The sequence below is a fragment of the Alosa sapidissima genome, chromosome 13 (genome assembly GCF_018492685.1).
Source record: "Alosa sapidissima isolate fAloSap1 chromosome 13, fAloSap1.pri, whole genome shotgun sequence".
Lineage (NCBI taxonomy): Eukaryota > Metazoa > Chordata > Actinopteri > Clupeiformes > Clupeidae > Alosa > Alosa sapidissima.
This window is the reverse complement of record NC_055969.1, coordinates 4392652-4415020: the sequence shown is the minus strand read 5'-3', so window position 1 is coordinate 4415020 and position 22369 is coordinate 4392652. Positions and strand designations below refer to the sequence as shown.

At 41.8% G+C, this 22369-nt stretch overlaps 1 protein-coding gene across 1 annotated transcript; it reads left to right on the top strand.

Moving 5' to 3' along the window:
- Nucleotides 1–438: 438 nt before the first annotated feature.
- Nucleotides 439–22324, top strand: agpat2 (1-acylglycerol-3-phosphate O-acyltransferase 2 (lysophosphatidic acid acyltransferase, beta)). The gene is made up of 6 exons (XM_042058337.1): nucleotides 439–1043; nucleotides 6275–6408; nucleotides 15917–16092; nucleotides 16803–16898; nucleotides 18279–18351; nucleotides 18845–22324. Exons 1-6 carry the CDS (start codon nucleotides 868–870, stop codon nucleotides 19000–19002), a joined length of 813 nt encoding a protein of 270 aa, XP_041914271.1. The 5' UTR covers nucleotides 439–867; the 3' UTR covers nucleotides 19003–22324.
- Nucleotides 22325–22369: the final 45 nt, after the last annotated feature.

Here is a 22369-nt window from a genome sequence, read left to right as displayed (position 1 = left end):
TGCCATGATGTTGGAAATGGTTTTATGCAAAAAAAATATCAATCTTGATTTGCACATGTTTGCATACTGTGCAAATGAGATCACCATTTACTCTGGTATTGTGAATTGACATTGCCTGTGCACATCCTAATCCTGTTTATGAATTAATTCTACTGATGTCTTATTTGGATGATTGTCTATGGTTAAAGACAACAGAGAGTCCAGTGGATAGACTCATAATGGCATTTAGGCCTAACTAGAGGATTTTGAGGCAATTTAGAAAGAGCTTCTTTTTTGTTTAAAGTTAATAAAAACGCATCTTTGCAGGGATAGAACGCGTGTATCGGAATGTTTACACCCATACTGTAGCTATAGAGCCACTCATAGGCCAACTTGCTGTTACTTTGTGACAATAATAATGGTGTTTCTTGTGGTTACACTGGTTACCACGGATACTGCAGCAACATTCAGAAGAATAGAAATGAAACCACATGAAACACAGGATCCAAACTTATCTGAATAGTAGTAGCCTAAAGAAAGAAACTCTAAAGACACTGACGTTTGACAAGATCACCGGAAACACACCATAGTACCAGCTCTCTGTGGAAATTTCTCGCTGAAACCTGGGGCAGGATAAACACGGCAGAGGGAGACAGGCAGTCGCTTTGCCTTTCCAAGCTAGTGTATCTATCTCTTAGCTTCGGACTACACCCGGTATCACTGATTTTTTCGACGGGCAGAGAAGCTGCAGAATTGCGGAATTGCAAAAGGGTTCTAATGACATCTGGAACGGCGGTGGAGTTGGTCACGCCTGCTGCGCTCGTAGAGTAGCTAGCCAACTAGCCACCGCTGTAACTTCTTTTTTTTCCAGTAGCGTCGTTGCTAGCAATGGATGCGCTGTGGATGGTCCTGCTGCTGGTGGTCCCAGCACTACTATGGACCAGCAGCACGTTTGTTTTTTATTTTAAAAAGTGTTTCTACGTGGCTTATATGATGATACTGGCTGTTATAGCAATACCACTCAGCATTCTGAAAAGCGGTGGTAGGGATATTGAAAACATGAGGTAAGTTGTCACCACTCACCTAAGCCATGGCAAAAATAATAGGACCTGCTAATGCTAGCTGCCTATGTTCAGTTGCATCTGGCTAGCCAGTATGTTAGCTACTACCGTTATGTATTGGCCCTAATGTGGTGGTAGCAAGGCGCTAGGTTGTCTGGATAACATGCTTCACAGTATACAGTGAGCTACACAGCCAGTTGCCTAGCCATGTCAGTTATCAATTCTGTATGTAGTTAGTCTTTAAGAGAAAAACGCTGTAAAATACATGAATTTGTTTAAGTACCACTAGAAAATAAATGTGGTTCTCTAGATGCAGAGGAGTTGCATTCAATGAAAAGGCGGGTCGTTTGGGTTTTGTGAAGGAATGCGAAGCATCTTTCACTACAAACAGATGTTCGTTTGTCCGGGGGAAGGGAAATGAGGGTCTTCCTTAGCGTGTTGTGTTAGCTTGCTAGTCAGTTTTCCTTCGACCCAGACACAAGCCAAGGCCTATGCTGTTTGGAAATGGGAAACGGGGAAAGGATATTCATTCAGGGCTCGTGTCTTTAAATAGAGAGATTAAAAATCTCAGAAATCACATTGTCAGCCAATTGATTTCTGCCCAAGTCAACAGTTAGCCTGCCAGCAATTACGTTAGGCTAATCTCTGGTATTTGATTTTGGTGTGTCAAATTGACATCAACATCCAGCGGAACGAGGTGTTCTATGATAATGAAATGTCGCTGCTGAGGGAACACATATGTAGCCATATGATTGCGTCAAGAAACATGTGTACAAGCCAAGTAGTTTCAAATTGTTCCGAATGCATTTCATGGACACAAGCTAGCTTGTTTCTCTGTGTTTTTGGTCGGCGCTAACGTTAGTTAGCTAGCCAGCCAACATATTCAACTGGTGTAGCTATGTGACATGGTCACAGGGACCAGAATCGATATCAGCCTGGCACACCATTTGCGAAAAATGATGTGATGGGTGCTCTCTCTTTTGACAGCTGCTTGTTAAAACCGGCCACTTCAAGCCATTATTCTCCGATTGACTCTAACCTTAACATTCTACACTAGAACTTGTCACAGCACGTTTAGAGGGTGATGACGGAGTGTACACAATCAACTGGATTATGTAGTTTGTCTGACAGAACGGGCCAATATTATGTTTTATATTATACCGGCGGTAGGCGTTGTTTTCTTTCGATTTGCCTTGGAATATTCAGCAGAATCATGAACACCCACAATAAATTGGAGATGTTCGGAATATCTGTGCCAAGTAAATTACTTCAGGGATTCGTAAAGACAGCTGTGCGAGCCTAACTTACCTGTGCCGGGGGAATTTAATAGGGACACTTCTTTGTTTTCAACCAGCTGAGATATATTTTGCAAAATATTATTTTATTATAGCATTTATATGACCTCAAACAATGTTCAGCGCTCACTTGGTTTGATAGCAAGTGACATAGGCCAGCCTCTCACTTCAGGCCGAAGTAAACAGAGGACTTGCAGGTTATTTATGGGCTGGGACAATTTCATTCAGAAATTGAAGGCAAAGATTTATTTGGAATAGTATGTATGAAACTAATCCGAGTCATTATCGTGTGACAATGAACTGCAATGAATGAAGGGTGACATCTCCTAAGTAGGCCAGAAGTCCATTTTTAGTAGTTATTAGAATCACACTCCATGAGAGCGTGTGAGGTTTGATATTTTAAACCACCTGTTTTGTGGGTCAGGCCATACTCCCAGCCCATGTCTCCGGAACTCAGCTGCCGCTGCAAGTTTGGCGAATGAATCCATTTTTTTTAAATGCCTGAGAACTGTAGCACACCGTCGATTGGTGTTCCGTTACCTTCTCTCCTCTTCAGTGGCTCCTTGGAAATCAATGGCCACCACGGGAATGAGAGTTGTATGTGTGTGGAAGCAAGAGCTACTAGGCAAGAGAAATTTGATGGCAGCTAGTTAGAGAAATGGAGTTGTGGTGTTGGTGTTGTTTGAATGAATGAATGAGTGCGTTTGGTTTGTGTTTCATGAAGACACTTTGCAGACTAGGCTGATGGTCATGCTTGGCTTTTGTTTAGACTTGTTTACGTGTGTTTGTGTGAATGTATTGTTGTAGAAGAGGAAATGTAACTAGTGGATCAGGTCTACCTGAGGGTCAAGTCAGCTGGTTGCCCGGTTGGCCTTGGCTTCCAAATTGTTATAAGTGGCAACCATATTTGGTTGGGTTTGTCAACCAAAACCTCATGCCTGGTTGCAAGCTGGCAACCACTTTTAATCACTTTTAAAAGTAAAATTTGAGCCCTGCAAGTCAGTGTGTGTGGGTGTTGTGCATGCATGTGTGCACTTGATCCTGGCAATGAGAGAATCCTATTGAGTAAACATGCTTTAGAGAGTAGGGCAAAAGGAAGCAAGGAGAGAGAGAAGGAGATATCTGTGGTGTTCTTGAACCGGAGCTGTTGTGTGTGTGTGTGTGTGTGTGTCTGTCCATCCGTTAGACAGACAGTGAGTGAGAGTGTGTTGACCTAGTTGAGTAGTGTCCTGGTCCAGGGTGACCAAAGGCACTGCGGAGTGTTCCAGTTGATTGCTGGCAGAACAGCAGCCATTCTCTCTCTCTCTCTCTCTCTCTCTCTCTCTCTCTCTCTCTCTCTCTCTTTCTCTCTTACACACACCAATAACCTTTACCCAAATTCCCAAACATGAATCATTGAAACTTGACTCATCTAAGACAAGCATAATACAAATGCATACTCTCTCACCAGTATAGACCAGCAGATGGACTCTGCTTCTCTCACAAGCAGTCATGCAAGAGATTTTGTTGAGTGGTGGATTAAGGTTAACATTAACATTCATCATTTACATCCTAGTAGTGATATACTGTAAGATGTAACTGGGTGTGGGAAAGATCAGACATTACAGCAAGTTAGAGGTCAATTTTGGCACCATCCAATTCCCCGATTTCACCATGTGCCCTCCTGACATCTGTTGTAATTGCAAGCTCTGCCACTTTGTACAAAAGGACTCTCCAGGGAATAAAATAGTTTTGATACTGGCCTTCCCTCCCATAACATATGAATTGAATACCTGCTGTGCTAACTTCATGGCTCTAATCAGACATACAGCCTGGATTGTTCATTGCTTGATGCATGTCACCAGTTCCTGTAATGCAACAGACCAGCCTATTCAGTACACACTCATGCACAGAGCACAGACTTCAGAGTTTAGCACAGATCAAGCATTATTTAGGCCCTCTTTTACATATCCGCACAGCAATAAAGGCGTGCCCAGCAAGAATAGATAGGATGTCAGTAAGTTGCACATGCAGGGCACAATGCTTACTATTTACATAGTGGGTTTGACCCCACGGGTCTGGCTGTCTCACAGAAGCGTACTCTTTCAGACTAATCCACTAATTCAGTCACCCACACACCCTCTCTAACTCAATAAAGCTTGTTATGCTGTCCAGCATTTTTCAGGGTACCCTCCATGCAGCTGAGAAGTATGTGTGTGTCTCTTTGTATGGTGTGTGGGAGGGAATGTTTAAACTTTCTTCCAATAATGTTGCACACACCACACACATACTTATTTCTTAACTCTTTATCTCATCTCTTTCCTGCGTACAATTGACCATTAGACCTCTGACAATACTAAACTGCTTATCTTTTTTATAGCCTTGTGATTACTGTGTGTTGGCCAACATAGACTTTGTTTGTAAAGAGAGTGGTGCAACACATTTCCTTTTTGTACCGAATAGTAGAATACCTTTATCTAAGGTGTGTGTACACGTGTGTGTGAAGGATCAAAGAATGTACTCCGAAGTTTTAACAGCTCTATTTCTCATGAAAATACTGCTCGAGGTGTGTTAGCCCGCTTAATTGCAGTCACAGCTGCAATGTGTGTCCAGATGTTCTCATTATTTAGTGAAAAAAGACAAGACACAATGGACATTGACACAGAAGGCACTGACTGATGCATGCATTTTCTTCAGGCTTCAATTCTACTCTCTCTTTCCTCTGTTTCTGTTTCTGTCTTACACACACACACACACACACACACTGCAGTTCTGCTGTTGGCATCCCAGTCAACCACAGTTGACCATAGGAAGCAGATGTAACACTTTTTGTAAGTGTGTGTGCGCACGCACGTACGCACCTTTATGTTTGTGTATGTTTGTGTGTGTGTGTGTGTGTGTGTGATCACCCGGCCAGACAGATGGTGAGCATGCTGTCTCCTCACAGCTCGGTGCAGCCAGTTCGCTAATGGGAGAACTGCTGTTTAGCAACAGAACCAGGAACTGAAATAATTACCACTCCCTTGCCCATGAACAAGCTTTTATTTATTTCATTCATTCATCTCTACTTTCTTTGTATCCTCTCTTCCCTGTCGCTATGATTTCTACCTACTTAGCTCATGTGCACTTTCTCTCCTTTTCTGTCTCTCTCTCCCTGTCTCTCTCTCTTTCACCGTCTTACACCCATTCATGCCTACACATAAATTACCGCTCACTATCAAACTGCTGCTCCTTACCATAACTTTGACTCATGTGGAGCAGTACCTTTTGTCTTCCCAGGGTGCAACATGCTTGTGTTTTGAGCTCAGAGGGCTGTGAGTTATGGTAGAATCAGTAATGGCCCATGAAGATGATGTCTCAATGTGCAGTGATGTCAACATATTGGCTTCTCTGATTGCCACATTCACCCCTTTAACCTCAGAATCACACCATGGGCATGCAATAATACATGAAAAATAATGCAAATCATTAAGCAGTGATTGTAGTGACTCTTAAAGAAAATGTCTAGGCTTTTTACCTTTGCTAGGTTTACAAAGCCATTTCACATTAACAAAGAATACCTCGATGAATGGGATTGGAACTATTAGTTTTATCAGCTGTTGATTTTGTGATTTTCCTATCTGATACCTAATGCAATTCATATTTGGAGTTAGTGGTGTGCTCATTCGTCTTTGTTATTTCGTATGTTTTGTTGTTGGGTGCTCTATGGTCCAAGGTTAGTAGTTTCATATGAGAAATTGGACCTGTCCAAAAGGGACCTTCTTCAGGGCCCAAACCGCTACACGTGGGAATTTTTAGGTCCTTTTTGGACATGTCCAATTTGCCTTGGTTGGAGAGATTTTTTTCTCTTATGCTTTTCTCATATGAACCTTATGCAACTCAAACATGGGAAGTACTCTGTGTGTTGAGATTGATTGTGTGCATCAGTTCTTAGCAGTGTATTCTGGTGTGTATGTGTAGGATCATTCGCTCCCTGGTCCGTCATGTGAAGTACTTCCTGGGTCTGCGCTTTGAGGTGAGCGGCTGGGAGCACCTGCAGACAGAGGGGCCCTACGTCATCATTTCCAACCACCAGAGTTCCCTGGACGTGCTGGGTAAGACCACACACACACACACACACACACACACACACACACACACACACACACACACACTACAATTCTGGAGTTGGTTTCCCTGTCAGTCACAGTTGACCTTAGGTAGCTGACACTGCTGCTCTTCAAAAAGTTGTCAAAGTGGTGGGCCCATCACACAATGTAGTTGCTGGACCCAAGGCAGTGCATTATGAAAAGGTATATAGAAGTCCACACACTGGAATTCCCTTTCAATGCAATTTCAATGAGATTCCCTACAGTGATGTTTTAACACAGCTTTGTGCTAGGGATTGACCGATATGGATTTTTTAGTACCGATACCGATTTTTTCCATCAGCCTTAGCCGATGACCGATACAGGCTGCCGATTTTCTTGAGCCGATATTTGGAGCCGATACTGCTTTTATTTTGTTCCCTCAATTTACATCATACAAATGACACATAATTACACAAATGATGTTAACAAATGTTATAAGTCTCAATTTAAAAAAGGAACATTTATTGAACTTATGGATGGTGCACTGGATATAGTTAACTGTGCAAAATGCTTTCATCAAAATCTTACAACACAGCCTTGATGATGCATTGCTTGCTGACTATAAGACATAATTCAGGTCATCACAAAATGTCCTTTGTCAACACATTTAAATAATTTAAGAAAACAATAAGCCTGCATGGTTTCAATTTTTCTATGTCTATATTTTCCTAAAAAAAGCTGCCAGATTTGTCAACCACAGGACATATATCAGCAGAAGAAAATAACGTGGTGTCAGATGTTTCTGTTCTAAACGGCATCAACGTCAAAAGGTATAAAACATATCTCTCAAAGTTTTAAAATCTCTCCTTCTGGTAGCGCAGCACTCTCATATCGCTGTGATGCGTGTGTCCCACTGAGTGAGACAGACCAGACGCACAGACAAACTTCTATTTGGTAGCTGACGAACCACCATTGAACTGGATTGAAAATGATAAGGTTAGCAAACGGCTCTAAACAAGTAAGGCATACACGGTATGTCTGGTACATGGTAAACGTTAACACGAATTAATAGTCAACTACATATAACACGTCTCTCATTATTAAAGCTCTGATATCACTGCGATGGCAACTCCGCCCAGCTCGAAGGGAGAGGGGGAGGGAGACGCACACACCACACGAGTCCAAAACTCAGCCAGGTGGTTGCTGAATAAAACTCCCACAAATATCACGGAACAACGTCGGCATTACTTAATCATATGATTGACCAGTGTTCGTAACAGCTACTGCTACTGCATGCATACGGATAGCCTACAACTTAGCTATTTGCAGCTCCCTAAATACAATGGCAAGCAGTTTTATAGAAGAGGCATTCAGGGAGGGAGACACACACACACACACACACACACACACACACACACCACACGCGTCCAACACTCACGCTGAATAAAAGTCCCACAAATACCACGGAACAACGTTGGCATTACTTAAACATATGACCAGTGTTTGTAACAGCTACCGCTACCGCATGCATATGGATAGCCTAGCCTACAACTTAGCTATTTGCAGCTCCCTAAATACAATGGCAAGCAGTTCTATAAACGAGGCATTAAGCATTAAATAAAGTACCTATCTATCTATTATTCTCGTTTTCCATTTGGACCCACAAACTTGCTTCCACCTTCAAAGTGTATGGCAATATTTCAGCTAAGTCAAACAGTTAAAAGATGCTTTGAAAGTTTAAAGTTTACTGTTGTCTTGAAGAGCAGGCTTTCAGCACTCTGCTTGTGGGGGAGGGGCAGTCTGCACGTGAATTGCAGTGTCTCCAGCAACACAGAGCTGCCTGTGGATGCCTGTATGTAAATAATGCGGGGAAAAAACTGTCGGCCAACGCAGCCGCTTATCGTCCGATGCCGATACACGTAAAAAACTTAAATATCGGCCCGATATATCGGTCGATCCCTACTTTGTGCTCTTCAGACTAAAGGGCCATTCAAACCAAGAACGATAACTGTAGGGATAACAGCAAAAAAATATAGCTGCAAGCAGCAATGAGGGGGCCAAGCAGTTGAGCAGGAGTTGTCATGGCAACACAATGTTGCTACATTATACACACACCCAATTAACCTCCCATCCGACCCACCACACACATATACACAGATAAACCTCCTTGTATATACATGCGCATACCTCAAACATCACCAGATTTATTGTGTGTCCTCAGGTTGTAGTCATGAGACCACATACCAAGTTTGGTGTCAATACGAGAAAGTGTTGATAATTATAGCGCCCCTAGTGTTCAAAGGTCACTAAATATATTGAGCAACTTCAGGATGTGGTCCCGAGTCCATGTACCAAATTTGGTGTCGATACGAGAAAGTTTTGCAAAATATAGCACCCCTAGTGGTGAAAGGTTGCTAACATTATTGTGTGTCCTCAGGATGTGGTCTTGAGTCCATGAACCAAGTTTGGTTTTGATACGTGAAAGCATTGATGAGGTATGACCTAAACTTCTGTTACTCTAGCGCCGCCCTAGTGGTTGATAGTCACCAAATTTATTTTGTGTCCTCAGGATAAGGTCCCAAGTCCATATACTATGTTTGGTTTCTATACGTGAAAGCATTGCTGAAATATGAGCCCACTTCCTGTGATTATAGCGCCCCCCTAGTGGTCAAAGGTCATTAAATTTATTGAGCCTCCTCCTTATTGGGTCCTGACCCCATGTACTGACTGTTTTTTTTATGTCAAAGCGTTGCTGAAATACGACTATACTTCCTGTGATTATAGCACCACACAGTGGTCAAAATGTACCAAATTTCTTGGGCGTCCTCCTAATTGGCTTGTGAGTCCATATACCAAGTTTGGTTTTGATACGTGAAAGCCTTGCTGAGATATCACTTCACTTCCTGTTTGGCAAACTTGATTGGTCGTCACAGGAAACGGGTTTTGAATATAGGTCCAAAAAGCAATACGTTTGTGAACCATGGTATGACGATCATCTGCGTCAAGTTTCGTAAAAAAATCGGATACTTTTTGTGACCTGTGAAAATTTTTAAGGGTTTTTGATTAAATCCAATATGGCAGCCGGATCAATTATGTTGACATCACAAATTCACATCTGTCGGGCTTAGGACCTCCCACAGTATTAACAGACACCACTAGTAAGTTTTAATTCCAAACACATTACCCGTTACAGGCCAAAACGTAATTTTGCTGATTATAGCGCCACCTATAGGTCAAAAGTCATCAAATTTATTGAGCATCCTACTTATTGGGTCCTGACCCCATGTATTGAGTTTGGTTTTGATATGTGAAAGCTTTGCTGAGATATTACTTCACTTCCTGTTTGGTGGCTTTGCCACCAAACTTGATTGGTCGTGACGGCCGACAGGTTTTGAATATGGCTCCAAAAAGCAGTGCCTTTATGAGTCATGATCTGACGATGATCTGCATCAAGTTTCGTTAAAATCGGACACATTTTGTGACCTGTGAAAACTTTTAAGTGTTTTTGATTAAATCCGATATGGCGGCCGGATCAATAATGTTGATGTCACAAAATCACATCTGTCATCCTTAGGGCCTCCGACAGACACCACTAGTACATTAACATTAAAATTAACATACACCAATAGCAAGTTTTAATTTCCAACACATTACCCGTTACAGGCCAAAATGTAATTTTGCTCATTATAGCGCCACCTATAGGTCAAACTTCATCAAATTTATTGAGCCTCGTCCATATTGGGTCCTGAGCCCATGTACTGAGTTTGGTTTTGATACGTTAAAGCTTTACTCAGGGTTCCCACGGGTCCTTGAAATCCTTGAAAGTTTGTGAATCTGAAAAAAATAATTCAAGGCCCTTGAAAGTTTTTGAAAAGAGACATAAATAAATGGAGGTCCTTGAAAGTCCTTGAATTTCTTTTTGAGGAAAAAAAATCCATACAATTACGTACAATTCCGCTTATTAACATGTACACGGCCAGCATGATTTCTGCGTGTTTCCCGCATGTAGTGTTTGTTGCCCAAATATTTAATTTAACATTCTGATGAATAAACCGACAGGTTCATAGTAACGAGTTTAACTTGTTTAGGACAAGTTTATTTCAGCTCAGTTTTATGCAAAATACAAACATGAAAAATAGAATATGCCTACCATCTGTCATATGACCAAAAATAAAAGAAAACTGCGACAAGGTATCCTTGGTCTGTTGAGGTAACATGGTTTAACCATGCCCACGCTTGAAATTTATCGACACATTAGGTCCTTGAATTTAAGGATATTGGGCCTGAAAGTCCTTGAAAGGTCCTTGAATTTGATCTTAACCAAGGTGTGGGAACCCTGTTTACTGAAATATTACTTCACTTCCTGTTTGGCGGCTTTGCATTGGTTGTGACAGGCGACAGGTTTTGAATATGGCTCCAAAAAGCAATGCGTTTGTGAGTCATGGTCTGACGATCATCTGCGCCAAGTTTTGTCAAAATCGGACAAACTTTATGACCTTTGATTCCTTTTAAGTGTTTTTGATTAAATCCAATATGGCGGAAGATTCATCATGGCGGAAATTGACGTCATGGGGTGCGTTGAGTTCGGCCTCATCCAAGGATTCCAAGATTCCATACCTCAATTTGTATGGTTGAAACTTTAAGCGCATAGATGTACCGTATTTTCCTATAAGTCACACTTTTTTTCATAGTTTGGCTGGTCCTGCGACTTATAGTCAGGTGCGACTTATATATGAAAAAACATGAACATGTTTTTAAATGTTTATTTATATTAACTGACATGAACCCTACATGAAACATTACCGTCTACAGCCTAGAGAGAGCGCTCTCAAATGCACAAGTCCTGTGCACTTTCAGTCAGAGATTAGTGCTTGTGCTATGCCTGAAACACACGTGCATACTTAAATCCTCAAATGGCCGGGATTCTATTTATAGCCGGGCCTCAGATTCGGACAAATAAAAGCCAGTATAATTTTGTTTCAATTTAACTCATAAAAGAGCTCTTTTTAATCATTTATATTGTTGGTTGGTTTAATATTGTTGCCAATGAAAAGTCATCTTCCCACACCATGAGTCTCCAACGCGTTGCTCTCAAGCTACCAGTCGCACGCAGCCCTTTTCTGAGCTAGAGGCTGAAGCAATAACCTACATTTAAACACAATTGTTGCTACCAGGCATCAGCCTACGATTTAAAAAAAAAAGTAAATCATGCATAATTTAACAAATAACTAAATTTAGGCTATCTTAGACCTTTTTGGCTATATGGAATACGGTTTCACTTGCAGCACAGCACACGTTCCATGAATTAATGAAAGCGGATGCCTTATCTCGCAATAAGCGGATGGAAATCCCAACACTCTTTCATACAGTACATGAAACTTAATAGTGAACCATTAAATACCCCACAGATTTCAGTGGTCATCAGTCCCGATATTTAGCAATATAATCAAACAGTCCAAACGTAAATCAAACTCAAATTGAACATCTTCTGCTTTTGATAGCCTACCGGTATGCCGCTCCAAACGAAAAGTAGGCATGTCTCACAATAAAACGCAAGAAATAAAGGCCTATAGCTGATCGCTGTTTTGCTACTAATTATCTTTCACGTAATGAATATGCACAGAAAGTGAAAGTAGGCCTACTATGCGCTCCGTGTCTGTAGCTGTCTGTTCACGTCCGCAATCGATTATAACGTTCCTCAAATGGAGAACACATCCATGTTCTCTCGCGTTATAGGCTGTCATGCTTCTGTGTTCCTGAATTCCTGACGGTTCCTGATCGCTAAACGTTTGTCGATAGCGTTTGATGCAGAAGCACCTATAATTTGACTGTAGCAGTGACAAATCCTGCTGAGAGAGAGAGAGAGAGAGAGCAACGAGAGAGAGCAACGAGAGAGAGCAACGAGAGAGAGAGGCAGCCCTAAAGTGGTCCTGCGCGCGCGCGTGTCTCTGCATGGGGTTCGTCCGTCCAGTCAATAGTCCCGCAATAGAGTTGGTCCGTCCAGTCAATAGTCCCGCATTCAGGCCGCTGCATTATTAGATTAATGTCAGACAGCGCTGTAAAATCTGTGGGAATTTCTCGCATTATGATGGCTAGAGTTGCGGGACTTTTATTAGTATGCTCAATACTTAGTAATAATTTATGCGCAATACCCGCAATCCCGCGCTGAAATGTAGGCCCTGGTTAAATGCGCATCTTTTTTTCTCTCGCTCTCTTTTTCTCTCAGCATGTTCTGCTGCCTGTTTGTGCCAATATGTCGTCCAAAATGCTTGATTGCATTGCATTCTCCACATTTTTAGCTAAATTTTAATTTACCACATCAGCATTTTTGTTCAGTGAATCTTTTGTAAATTGCTTTACAATAGCGTCGGGGCCTTGTCAGCAGCCTCCGGCTTGCCTCTTGCCACTATTCACTCCTTCGTCTTCAACATTCCCTGTAGAATTCTCAGTATTTTTGGCCTCAATGTGTCCAGTTACATAGTCTGTCTGTTCTTAGTCTTGGATTTTATTAAATACATTTCTAAATATCACCTGTTTGCTGCAGCTTCGGTCTGCACATCCTTTTAAAACCGCATCTTTTTCTCTGTCAAGCATTTAATCTGCTGCCGGCTTGTCTCTCCACATCGTCCAAAATGCTTGATTGCATTGCATTCTCCACAATTTTAGCTAAATTTTCATGTACCACATCAGCATTTTTGTTCATTGAATCTTTTGTAAATTGCTTTACACTTAGTCAGGCCTATAGGCCTATTGCCTGGCTTGCCTCAGCTTCGGTCACATCCTTTTAAAACCGTATTTTTCTCTATCGTGAGAGTTTAATCTGCTGCCAGCTTGTTACTCCACATCGCCCAAAATGCTTGATTGCATTGCATTCTCCACATTTTTAGCAAAATTTTCATGTATCATATCAGCATTTTTGTTAAGGCAATCTTTTGTAAATTGCTTTACAATTACCGTCGGGCTTAGGCCTATTGACTGGCTTGCTTCAGTCACGTCTAAAACGGCATCTTTTTCTCTCTAGTGAGCATTCAATCTGCTGCCAGCTTGTGACTCCACATCGCCCAAAATGCTTGATTGCATTGTATTCTCCACATTTTAGATACATTTTGGTGTACCACATGGCATTTTCTTTCAGTGAATCTTTTACTTTCCAATTACCTTCCTGCCCTCCTCTTGGCTGCCTTCACTCCTTCGTCTTCATTAACATTAATCTTTTTGGCCTCAATAATCTAGTTACATAGTCTCTGTTTTTGGTTTTGGATTTTGTTAAATACATTTCTAAATAAATGCGACTTATAGTCCGGTGCGACTTATATATGTTTTTTTCTTGTTCATGACACATTTTTTGACTGATGCGACTTATACTCAGGAGCGACTTATAGTCCGGAAAATACGGTAATGCAAAATCTGACACATTGGGGGCGCTAGAGCACTTGACATGAAAGTTAGTGAAATTAATCATATGACTATACCGAATCAATGTGCCAAATTTCCCAACTTTTTACTGTATGGTTCAATGGCAAATGAGTGTTTCGTTATAATAATAATAACACATAGAATCACTATGGGTTGCTTCGCTGCTTGGCCCCCAAATATTGCGTTAGCTAATATGAATGACAACCTCCAGACATAAACATAACGATAATGACATGAAGAACGATACCGTCAGGGTCACTTTCAGTTATCGTTATGGCTATGGTTCTCGTTGTGAACGGCCCATAAGACTGCTGCTCTTATAGTAGTGTTTTTGTTTGTGGGTGAGATCTCTACTGAGGAAATGTGTGTGTATCATCATGACTGATCATCTAGTATCCAGGATGTGTGATTTACACACATACTAACACTCCCTTAGTCCCCAGTGGTGTGGTTAGTAGTATGTTTGTCTCTTGGTCCATTTTTGAATTCTAATAATGTAGGTTTTTAATGTCATTCACAGAGTGCCGGTGTTTCTGTCTGAAAGCCTGTGTGAATGTGGCTATGTAGGGGGTAGCAGAGTGAGACACAGGGCAGCTGAGTGAGGCCGTCCTGTCTGTGTTTTTCCACGTCGGTAAAAAAAATCTGCCCCTTGTCAGCAGGCTGGTTGTCGTGACACGGCTAATCTGGCCATGGTGATGTTATTATGAGAGAGGGACACAGGGAGAGAGACGGTGGTGATTGACAAGACTAGGCTTTCAGCCAGCGTGAGCGAGAGGAGGGGGTGGAGCGGTCAGGGAGCGCTAGGGCTTTGTAGCTTTATAGACTGTGCACTTTGTTCTGCAACCACATCAGGTGAGCACGGGTCTGAGGTTGGCAGACTTTCCCTTGGCAGTATTTCCCAACCTCTGACCTATATCCTTCCTTCTCCTCCCTGTTATCCTTATCAGTGTCTTAGTCTGTATCATCCTTATCGCTGTATCTATCTATCTATCTATCTGTCTATCTATCTATCTCTCTTTCTTTTCCCTAAGCAATTCATAGAATTTGGTTCAGGGCTTGTACTGTACCTGTAGTTAAGTTCTCTGATTGACTGACTGATTGATTGATTGATCAACTGACCTATCGATGGAGTGGTTGAAGAGCTTGCATTCACTTTTGTACACAAAAAAAAATAGTATAAGTAATATTAAATAGTAAAAGTAATATTAAATGCTGTTCATATTCAACAACAGAAATTGAACCTGTTTTATTAGCATGGAAAACATGAAAATCTTTTATTGTTTGTGTTGTGAGTTCACACAATCCTGAACCATTGGCTGCTATTCTTAATAATAATAATATTAAGATAAAAAAACAATATCCGATCCCACTCACTATGCAGATCGTTAGAGCCACTAAAGGATGTGTTTTTTTTTTGTTTTTTTTTTCCTTTTTTTAATATTATTTAGAGCAGAGTAACCTTCTCTTTCTGCTCTAAGTCAGTGGACTGTGCTCGGAGCACACATTATATTGTCCCCAGATGGCCATATCTATCAGGCCTCCATTTCTAGTCATCAGTAGTCATGGTTTGAGATTTGGTTTCTAGGTGATCTTTGGATGCTGAAAGATAAACACATTTATAGGCCTGGTCTTTTTTTTTTTTCCTTCTTCTTCTTTAGGCTGTCTGTGTTTCTATACAGAAGTTTCTCTACCGTATGCCCATACACTTGCGTATACACACACACACACTTACACACATGCTCAGCAGAACACAATCTTCTTTACACACAATGTGTTGGTCCAGGTGAAATAACGTGTCGGTAAACACAACTCACAGCAACTCTCTGAGTATGTGTTTTTTCAGGATGTGAGATGTAGGTCAACTGTGGCCCACCTGCGCATATCAGGACTCTGAACCACAACCCACAACCAGTGTGGAATTTATATGATCTGTTCCAACCATGTCTGTTGCTACATGTTCCTGACCTAGTGTTCAGTACACACACACACACACACACACACACACACACACACACACACACACACACACAGTCATACACACACACAGTCATACACAGCCAGACATCCTACCAAGTCATGCTGTCCATCTGAACTCTCCCGCTGGCTCCCCCTGCAGGTATGATGGAGGTCCTGCCCGACCGCTGCTCCATGATCGCCAAGAAGGAGTTGATCTATGCCGGCACAGTGGGCCTGGTATGCTGGCTGGGCGGCATCGTCTTCATCAACCGCAAAAAGACCAGTGATGCCAAGAGCGTTATGGCTGATGCTGCCAAAACCATGATGGATGAGAAGGTAAATCAGTCATAATCTACCTGCAAAGGTATCACCCAGTAATCTGGCTGTGTAGGCAATCCGCTCATATTTGACTCTACCACATATTCTAATCCACTACTAATCATTCTATACATGATACAGGTGTGTTAGAAATTCTTCCCCAATGTATGTGGAGGTTTGTAACACCGATTTGAGCAGGTAACTAGGACTTTTATTATGGGTTGGTATATCCACCATCAGGCTCATGCCAGTAATTCAGCAAAAGCCTGAGGCAGCGGGTATAGTTTTTCATGAGTTCTCATATAGTTTCTTGTGAGTCACGCCTTTCTAATGTGGAGACTCAGCACTCAGAGAGTCCTCCATAGAAATGCATGGGGTTAGTTATATATAATAACGCCAATATGGCCGTTGTCTAGACATATCCCACCCCTTTCTGTATGCCTCCCCATTCACTTGAATAGGAAAATAGCTGCCCGATAACTGCCCAAAGTGCATTACCAAGATGGCTGCTGAGTGGTGGGACTTGTCTATTAGGACTTTGGTCACGCGTGGGCGATGCTCAGTATCAATGTTGGGACTGGCTAGTTAGGTCGATGTGTTCCAAGCAAAATCAAATGGGACTTCCGACGTGTGACAGACTAAATTAACTCCTCTCTAAGATGCGTGGTTGACTTGACATAACCGCATGGATTTGCAAGGGGCCTCTCCACCTCTCTGTGCGCCTCCAGATTCGCCTGTGGGTGTTTCCTGAGGGGACGAGGAACCAGAAGGGAGACCTGCTGCCTTTCAAGAAGGGAGCGTTCCACCTGGCTGTTCAAGCACAGGTAAGACACATGCAGTCATTCATATACAGATAATATGGACAAAGTCTTTGCCACTAGAGGGAGCTCCTCATTAATGCAAATCTTCCAATGCAGCTGGAATGCTGCACAGTAGGCTGAGACCTAATCCAGGATGAAATTGCAAAGACTTTCACTTGAAAGTTTTCACTTGACTTTCACTTGCTAACACCCTTAATTGCTAAACTTTGTCTGGAAATTTTGTATTTTTTTACAAGTGAACACACACACACACACACACACACACACACACACACACACACACACACACACACACACATACACACACAAAAAAAGAGGTCAAGCACACATTCTCAGGCTATCACAATCCAACCCTTAGGTTGTGTGTTTGTTTGTTCTGGCCGTCCAGCCTGCTTTGTGCTGCAGTGCTGTGTGTTGGTGATAGCCACCGAGGTGCACATTTGTCTTCTGGTGTCAGAGAGCGCGTTTGCCGGCCAGCACTTTCTGCTTCAGCCATGGAGCCTGACAGCAAAGGGGATTTGGAGCTGTAGTGTCTTATTTTTTTTATTTTTAATATTTATTTATTTATTTATACTGATCATAGCTGCTATAGGGATTGCTGCCAAACGGAATTTCATTGTATCTTATGTGCAATGACATTAAAGTTTCTTATCTTCTTAACTTAGGGTCAGGCACAAATGGGACGAATTAACACACACATACATACACACACACATACACGCCATACTGTATTTGAGTTCACATCAGAACACACACCTCAAGTAAACGCACACACAAACTTTGCTCTGTGCGTGACGAGGTGACAGAGAATAAGACGTGTTTATGTGAGTTGCACAGACTATAGTCATGAAGCTGATCTATGGACAGATACAAGTGTTGGCTTGGCCCTGGGGCATCCAGGCCATATTAATCAACAGCAGATGGGAATTACTGAACCAGCAGACCCATGTAATCCAACCCTGACGCACTTAATCAGAAACTGTAAGGCAGTGTATGCATGTGCTTGCGTGTGCGTTCATATGTGTGTTTGAGTGTTGCGCGTGTGGGCAAGTGTTCAAATGTTTGTCATGGAGCCACACCAGGACTGATACTGTGTGAGTGGCCTTTGCTGTGTTGTAGTGAAAGGTCCTTGGGAACACAGATGCGTACGCACACACACACACGCACACACACACACGCTCGCGCACGCACAAACAAATGATAACGGACTGCTGGGATCACATTATGTCAGGTTGACAGAAAACCAACATTCCATGGGAATCCAGTCTTTGGAAAGATCCAATAATGTTGATAAGACTTCTCAAGTCTCACTCTTTTTTTCTTCCTTACCCCCCCACTCTTTCTTACTTTCTATCTGTCTGTCTCTCTCTCTCTCTCTCTCAGGCCCCCATCATACCGATCGTGTTCTCTTCCTACAGCAACTTCTACCTGCGGAAGGAAAAGGAGTTCAAGTCAGGTAAGCATGTAGTTGTACTTGCAGTCAGTCAGTACTATCAATATAGTCAGTATAACGATTCTTATCCCGCTGCCATAAAATCGATATATTTTAAGTTTTTTTTTATTATTATTAATTGTTGGAGAGGACCAAAGTGATGATGTTTGGCAATGTTTGACAATCGCCATTTGACCTCCATCTCCAATTATCATTCCCCTTTGCTTGTGAACTTCAGTAGTTGTCTTGTTATATTAAAGGAGAATTCCAGCCATTTTTCACACAGATGTCTGTTTCTGGAGCCGCTACCTAGCTTGAGTTGCTGCAGCCAACAGCTAGAGCAGCCGGGCAGCTACCGTGCTACACTCTGGGGGCATAATCATAATCTATAATCAAAGATTCTCCTTTAATATGAAGTACTTGTACTGTATTGCATCTTTACAAATAAAATGCAAACACAGATAAAAGCTGGTTGATTGATTGATGAGAATGGTGAGTGTGCTTGTTGCTCTTTCAGGCACTATCACTTTGAAGATCCTGCCCAAGATCGAGACCAAGGGACTTACCACGGACGATGTGTCAACTCTGACCGACCAGTCATACGCCCTCATGCACTCTGCCTTCCTCGAGATCTCTGGCCCTAGGAAGCAGAGCAACGGGCCGTCCAGTCACTGAACATTGCGCTGCCCCCAAGCCCTCTGACCCCTCTCCCTCCCCCCTCTCTTAACTCACCCCCTCCCCCCGTTCCATCTGCCTACCTGTCACCCTGGCAACGCCAAGAACCTCTGCAGTGACTCATGACTCCATGTGACAGTAATGACTGTAACCAAAATTGCTTTCAGTGTCCTATCTTTTGGTCTTCTTGACGCAGGATCGTACGCACAGTGTCACACACACACCCTCTCACGCACACACACACACACACACACACACACACACACACACACACACACACACACACACACACCCTCGTACAGATAAATAACTTAAGCCTCTCTATCCTGTTGCTTCATGGACTCATGAATATGGGAGGGGAGGTGAAGGGGTTGAGATGATGTCACTTCCCACATGGAAGGGGGAGGAATGGGGGGCCGGCCCAGCGGTGACCCCTGGCCTCTAAAAACGTTCTGCTTCCTGGTCCGACTAGGCCCTGCCGCAGAGCGAGGTCCAGGAGCCCCCGTGGGATCGTGGGAGTTGGCGGACGACACCCCTGCACTGCATGCCTTCCTCTGCCATGCCGCCTTCTGCCCAGTGCTCTGCTTCAGCAGTTTATTTTGTGTATGTTTTTATTATTATTATTATTATTATTATTGTTTAGTTTCAAGTTTTTCTTTCTTTTCGCTTTTTTGTTGTTGTTATTGTGCTTTGGCCAATTTGCTCACATCTCCTATAGATGAAGCACCAACTGTCTGAGATCCAGCCTCCGCCTTACAGTTATGAGCACACACACACACACACACACACACCCATATACACCCCCCCCCCCCTACACACACTTACATACAAAACACGTACTCATACGCATACAAAGAGGAAAGGCTTCCAAGTTTGATGTGTGAGTGGAAAACACGTGCACACACACACACTGCTCCGACACTGCTCCTCTGAACTAATGTACCATGTATCCAATGTTGAACATTGACGGTGTAAAACTATGAAAATTATTTATACTGCTGACATCAAATTTGATATCTCAAATCTGCTGTTTTTCTTCAGGCGGTCAAGTGAGACACAGTGTGTGGTGGACATGCAGTTTCTCTCTGTAAATGTATTATTTTTCTTTATGCATTTCTATGTCTGTGAATCCCCATTCACAAACACAATGTGTCAAAAAGGTGTTTTCCATGAAGTGCACTGTTCTGCTTAACACTCGTTTGATGGGGACAGAATTCCAGTTACACGAATGTCTACAAAGAACCAGTTTAGTCCTTTATGCTAAATGCTTGTTTTTTTTGTGTTTTGTTTGTTTTGCTAGAAGTTTCCATCGGTTCTGTTCTTTTGTTGTTAATTTATCTAGTATTAATTTGTGGAGATTCTAAAGAGGAGTTGATCAATAAGTTATGGAGACGTGATCTTCATGAAAAGTCTTTTGTTGCATGTGACCTGCGTGTATGGGATTGAAAAAGGCGCTGATTGTGAACAGCCAAAAAGTTGAACTAGTTTCTCACAAGCCTTGGTTTATATAGATCTTTCATTGATGATGACAGAAAAAGACCTCAAACTCTTCGTACTTGATCTTGAGTTGATTGTGATTGGTGGAGAGTAGGTCTTGATGGCTAGATACATCTTTCCTTTTGTCGCTGCTTCTGATTGGTTGAGACACTTGGGTGTGATCGCACCAGATTGTCATTTTGGGGCCGTAAAGCTATCATTATAATTGATTAAAATTGCTTTGTTAGAGGCACATGTGGATTAATGATCAACAGCATCTGGTATTGACATCTGTATTCTATACAGATGATGAGTTGTTAATGTAAAGGCCTTCCATCCGAGCTAGGTGGAGCTTCAGCCGCAGTGATGATGTTTTACAGGGGGGTTTTTTTTGGATGTTTTGTGCGCATTTGCGTCATTTGATTGGTCAGAAGTAAATGTGTTTTAAATTAGTGTTTTAAAAATCCGAATAGCTAGCAGCTCACTGTGAGGTTCTGCCATGGTCCTCCGCTTCCTCAGCGAGAATGTATCTCAACATCTGTAGTGTGTGTGTGTGTGTGTGTGTGTGAGGGAGAGAGATCAGACAGAGTGAGAATGTATTTTACTATCTGTGTGAGTGTATGTGTGTGTGAGATCATGTTCTTGCTTCTTGAGACACACAGGCTATTTTTTTCATAAAGCCATTTCATTTCAGCTGTTTCTCTTAGTGTGGTGGTAGAAGGTAGTTTGGCCTGCTGGTCCCTTACCCGTAAAGGAGTTATCTCAACTTTGTGATGAGGGTCAGAGGTTGTGGTCAGTCATCTCACCTTGAGGAAGTTTGTAATATTTGAAAAAAAAAAAAAAAAAAAAAAAGAATATATATATATATATATATATATATATATATATATATTTGTAAATTTAAAAAAAAACTTTTTTTTTCACATTTGTTGAATGTTGTGGCATCCTAAAAGTGTCTAAGGCAACTCATCTGTGCTGTTTGCCCAGTGCCCAGGTGCAGCTTAAGTCTTTCCATCGTGTGATTTGCTACAGACCTACTTGACTGAATTATGGTGTTGACAAATTATTTTGTTTTGTTTTTTTTCTCCAGCTCCACATATGAACTCATAGGCGAGTGATTTTTTTAGTCTTTCCTGGCTCAGTTTCAGTGGAAGATTTGTCAATGAAGTTGTGTAAATGTTTATTCATCACTTCTAAACCCTTAAGCTCTTAAGTACCACTTAATTAAGGCTATCTGGATGTAGGCAGTCTTGGTAAGGCTATGTCAAATGTCTATCCTTATGGTTGTGAGTGAAGTGGCAGTGTGCATTGTACTAATTCAATTCTAATTAAATTATAAGTTTAACTCCCCAGATATTCATATTGGCCTCAGTATACAGATTAGGCATTACATTAATATGTAAACTCCTGATATATATTAACAAAGCACTTTTAGCATAGAATTTGGATTTAACATTATTTGTAAAGGGAACATTGTAATGTGGCAAAAATGTGTAAAATATGATTTTTTTTCACCAAAGCTATTAAATTGTACACTGGTGGAAGCTTTAGATTTATTATGGAAAAATAAATAAATAAATGCAAAAATGTGACAAGTGTCTATCTGACATCTTACATATCTTTGTGTGTGGGAACATGTGTGTATGTGTGGCCCATGATTTGTGTGGGTGTGTGTGTCTGCGTGTGTGTTTTTAAGTTTGCACATGCAAACACATGAATTAAAAAAGCCCATTGTAAAGTCTGGTTCTATTTAAGATGTAGTGTTCTGGAATGGCACAGAATCTGGATTCAACCTGTCTGAAGAATGCCTTGGGAAAGAGAAAATAAATTTAATTCTTTTTTCCTACAAAGTGTCATGTTTTTGCTCTCGCACTTCCTTTTGCCTCTAAAG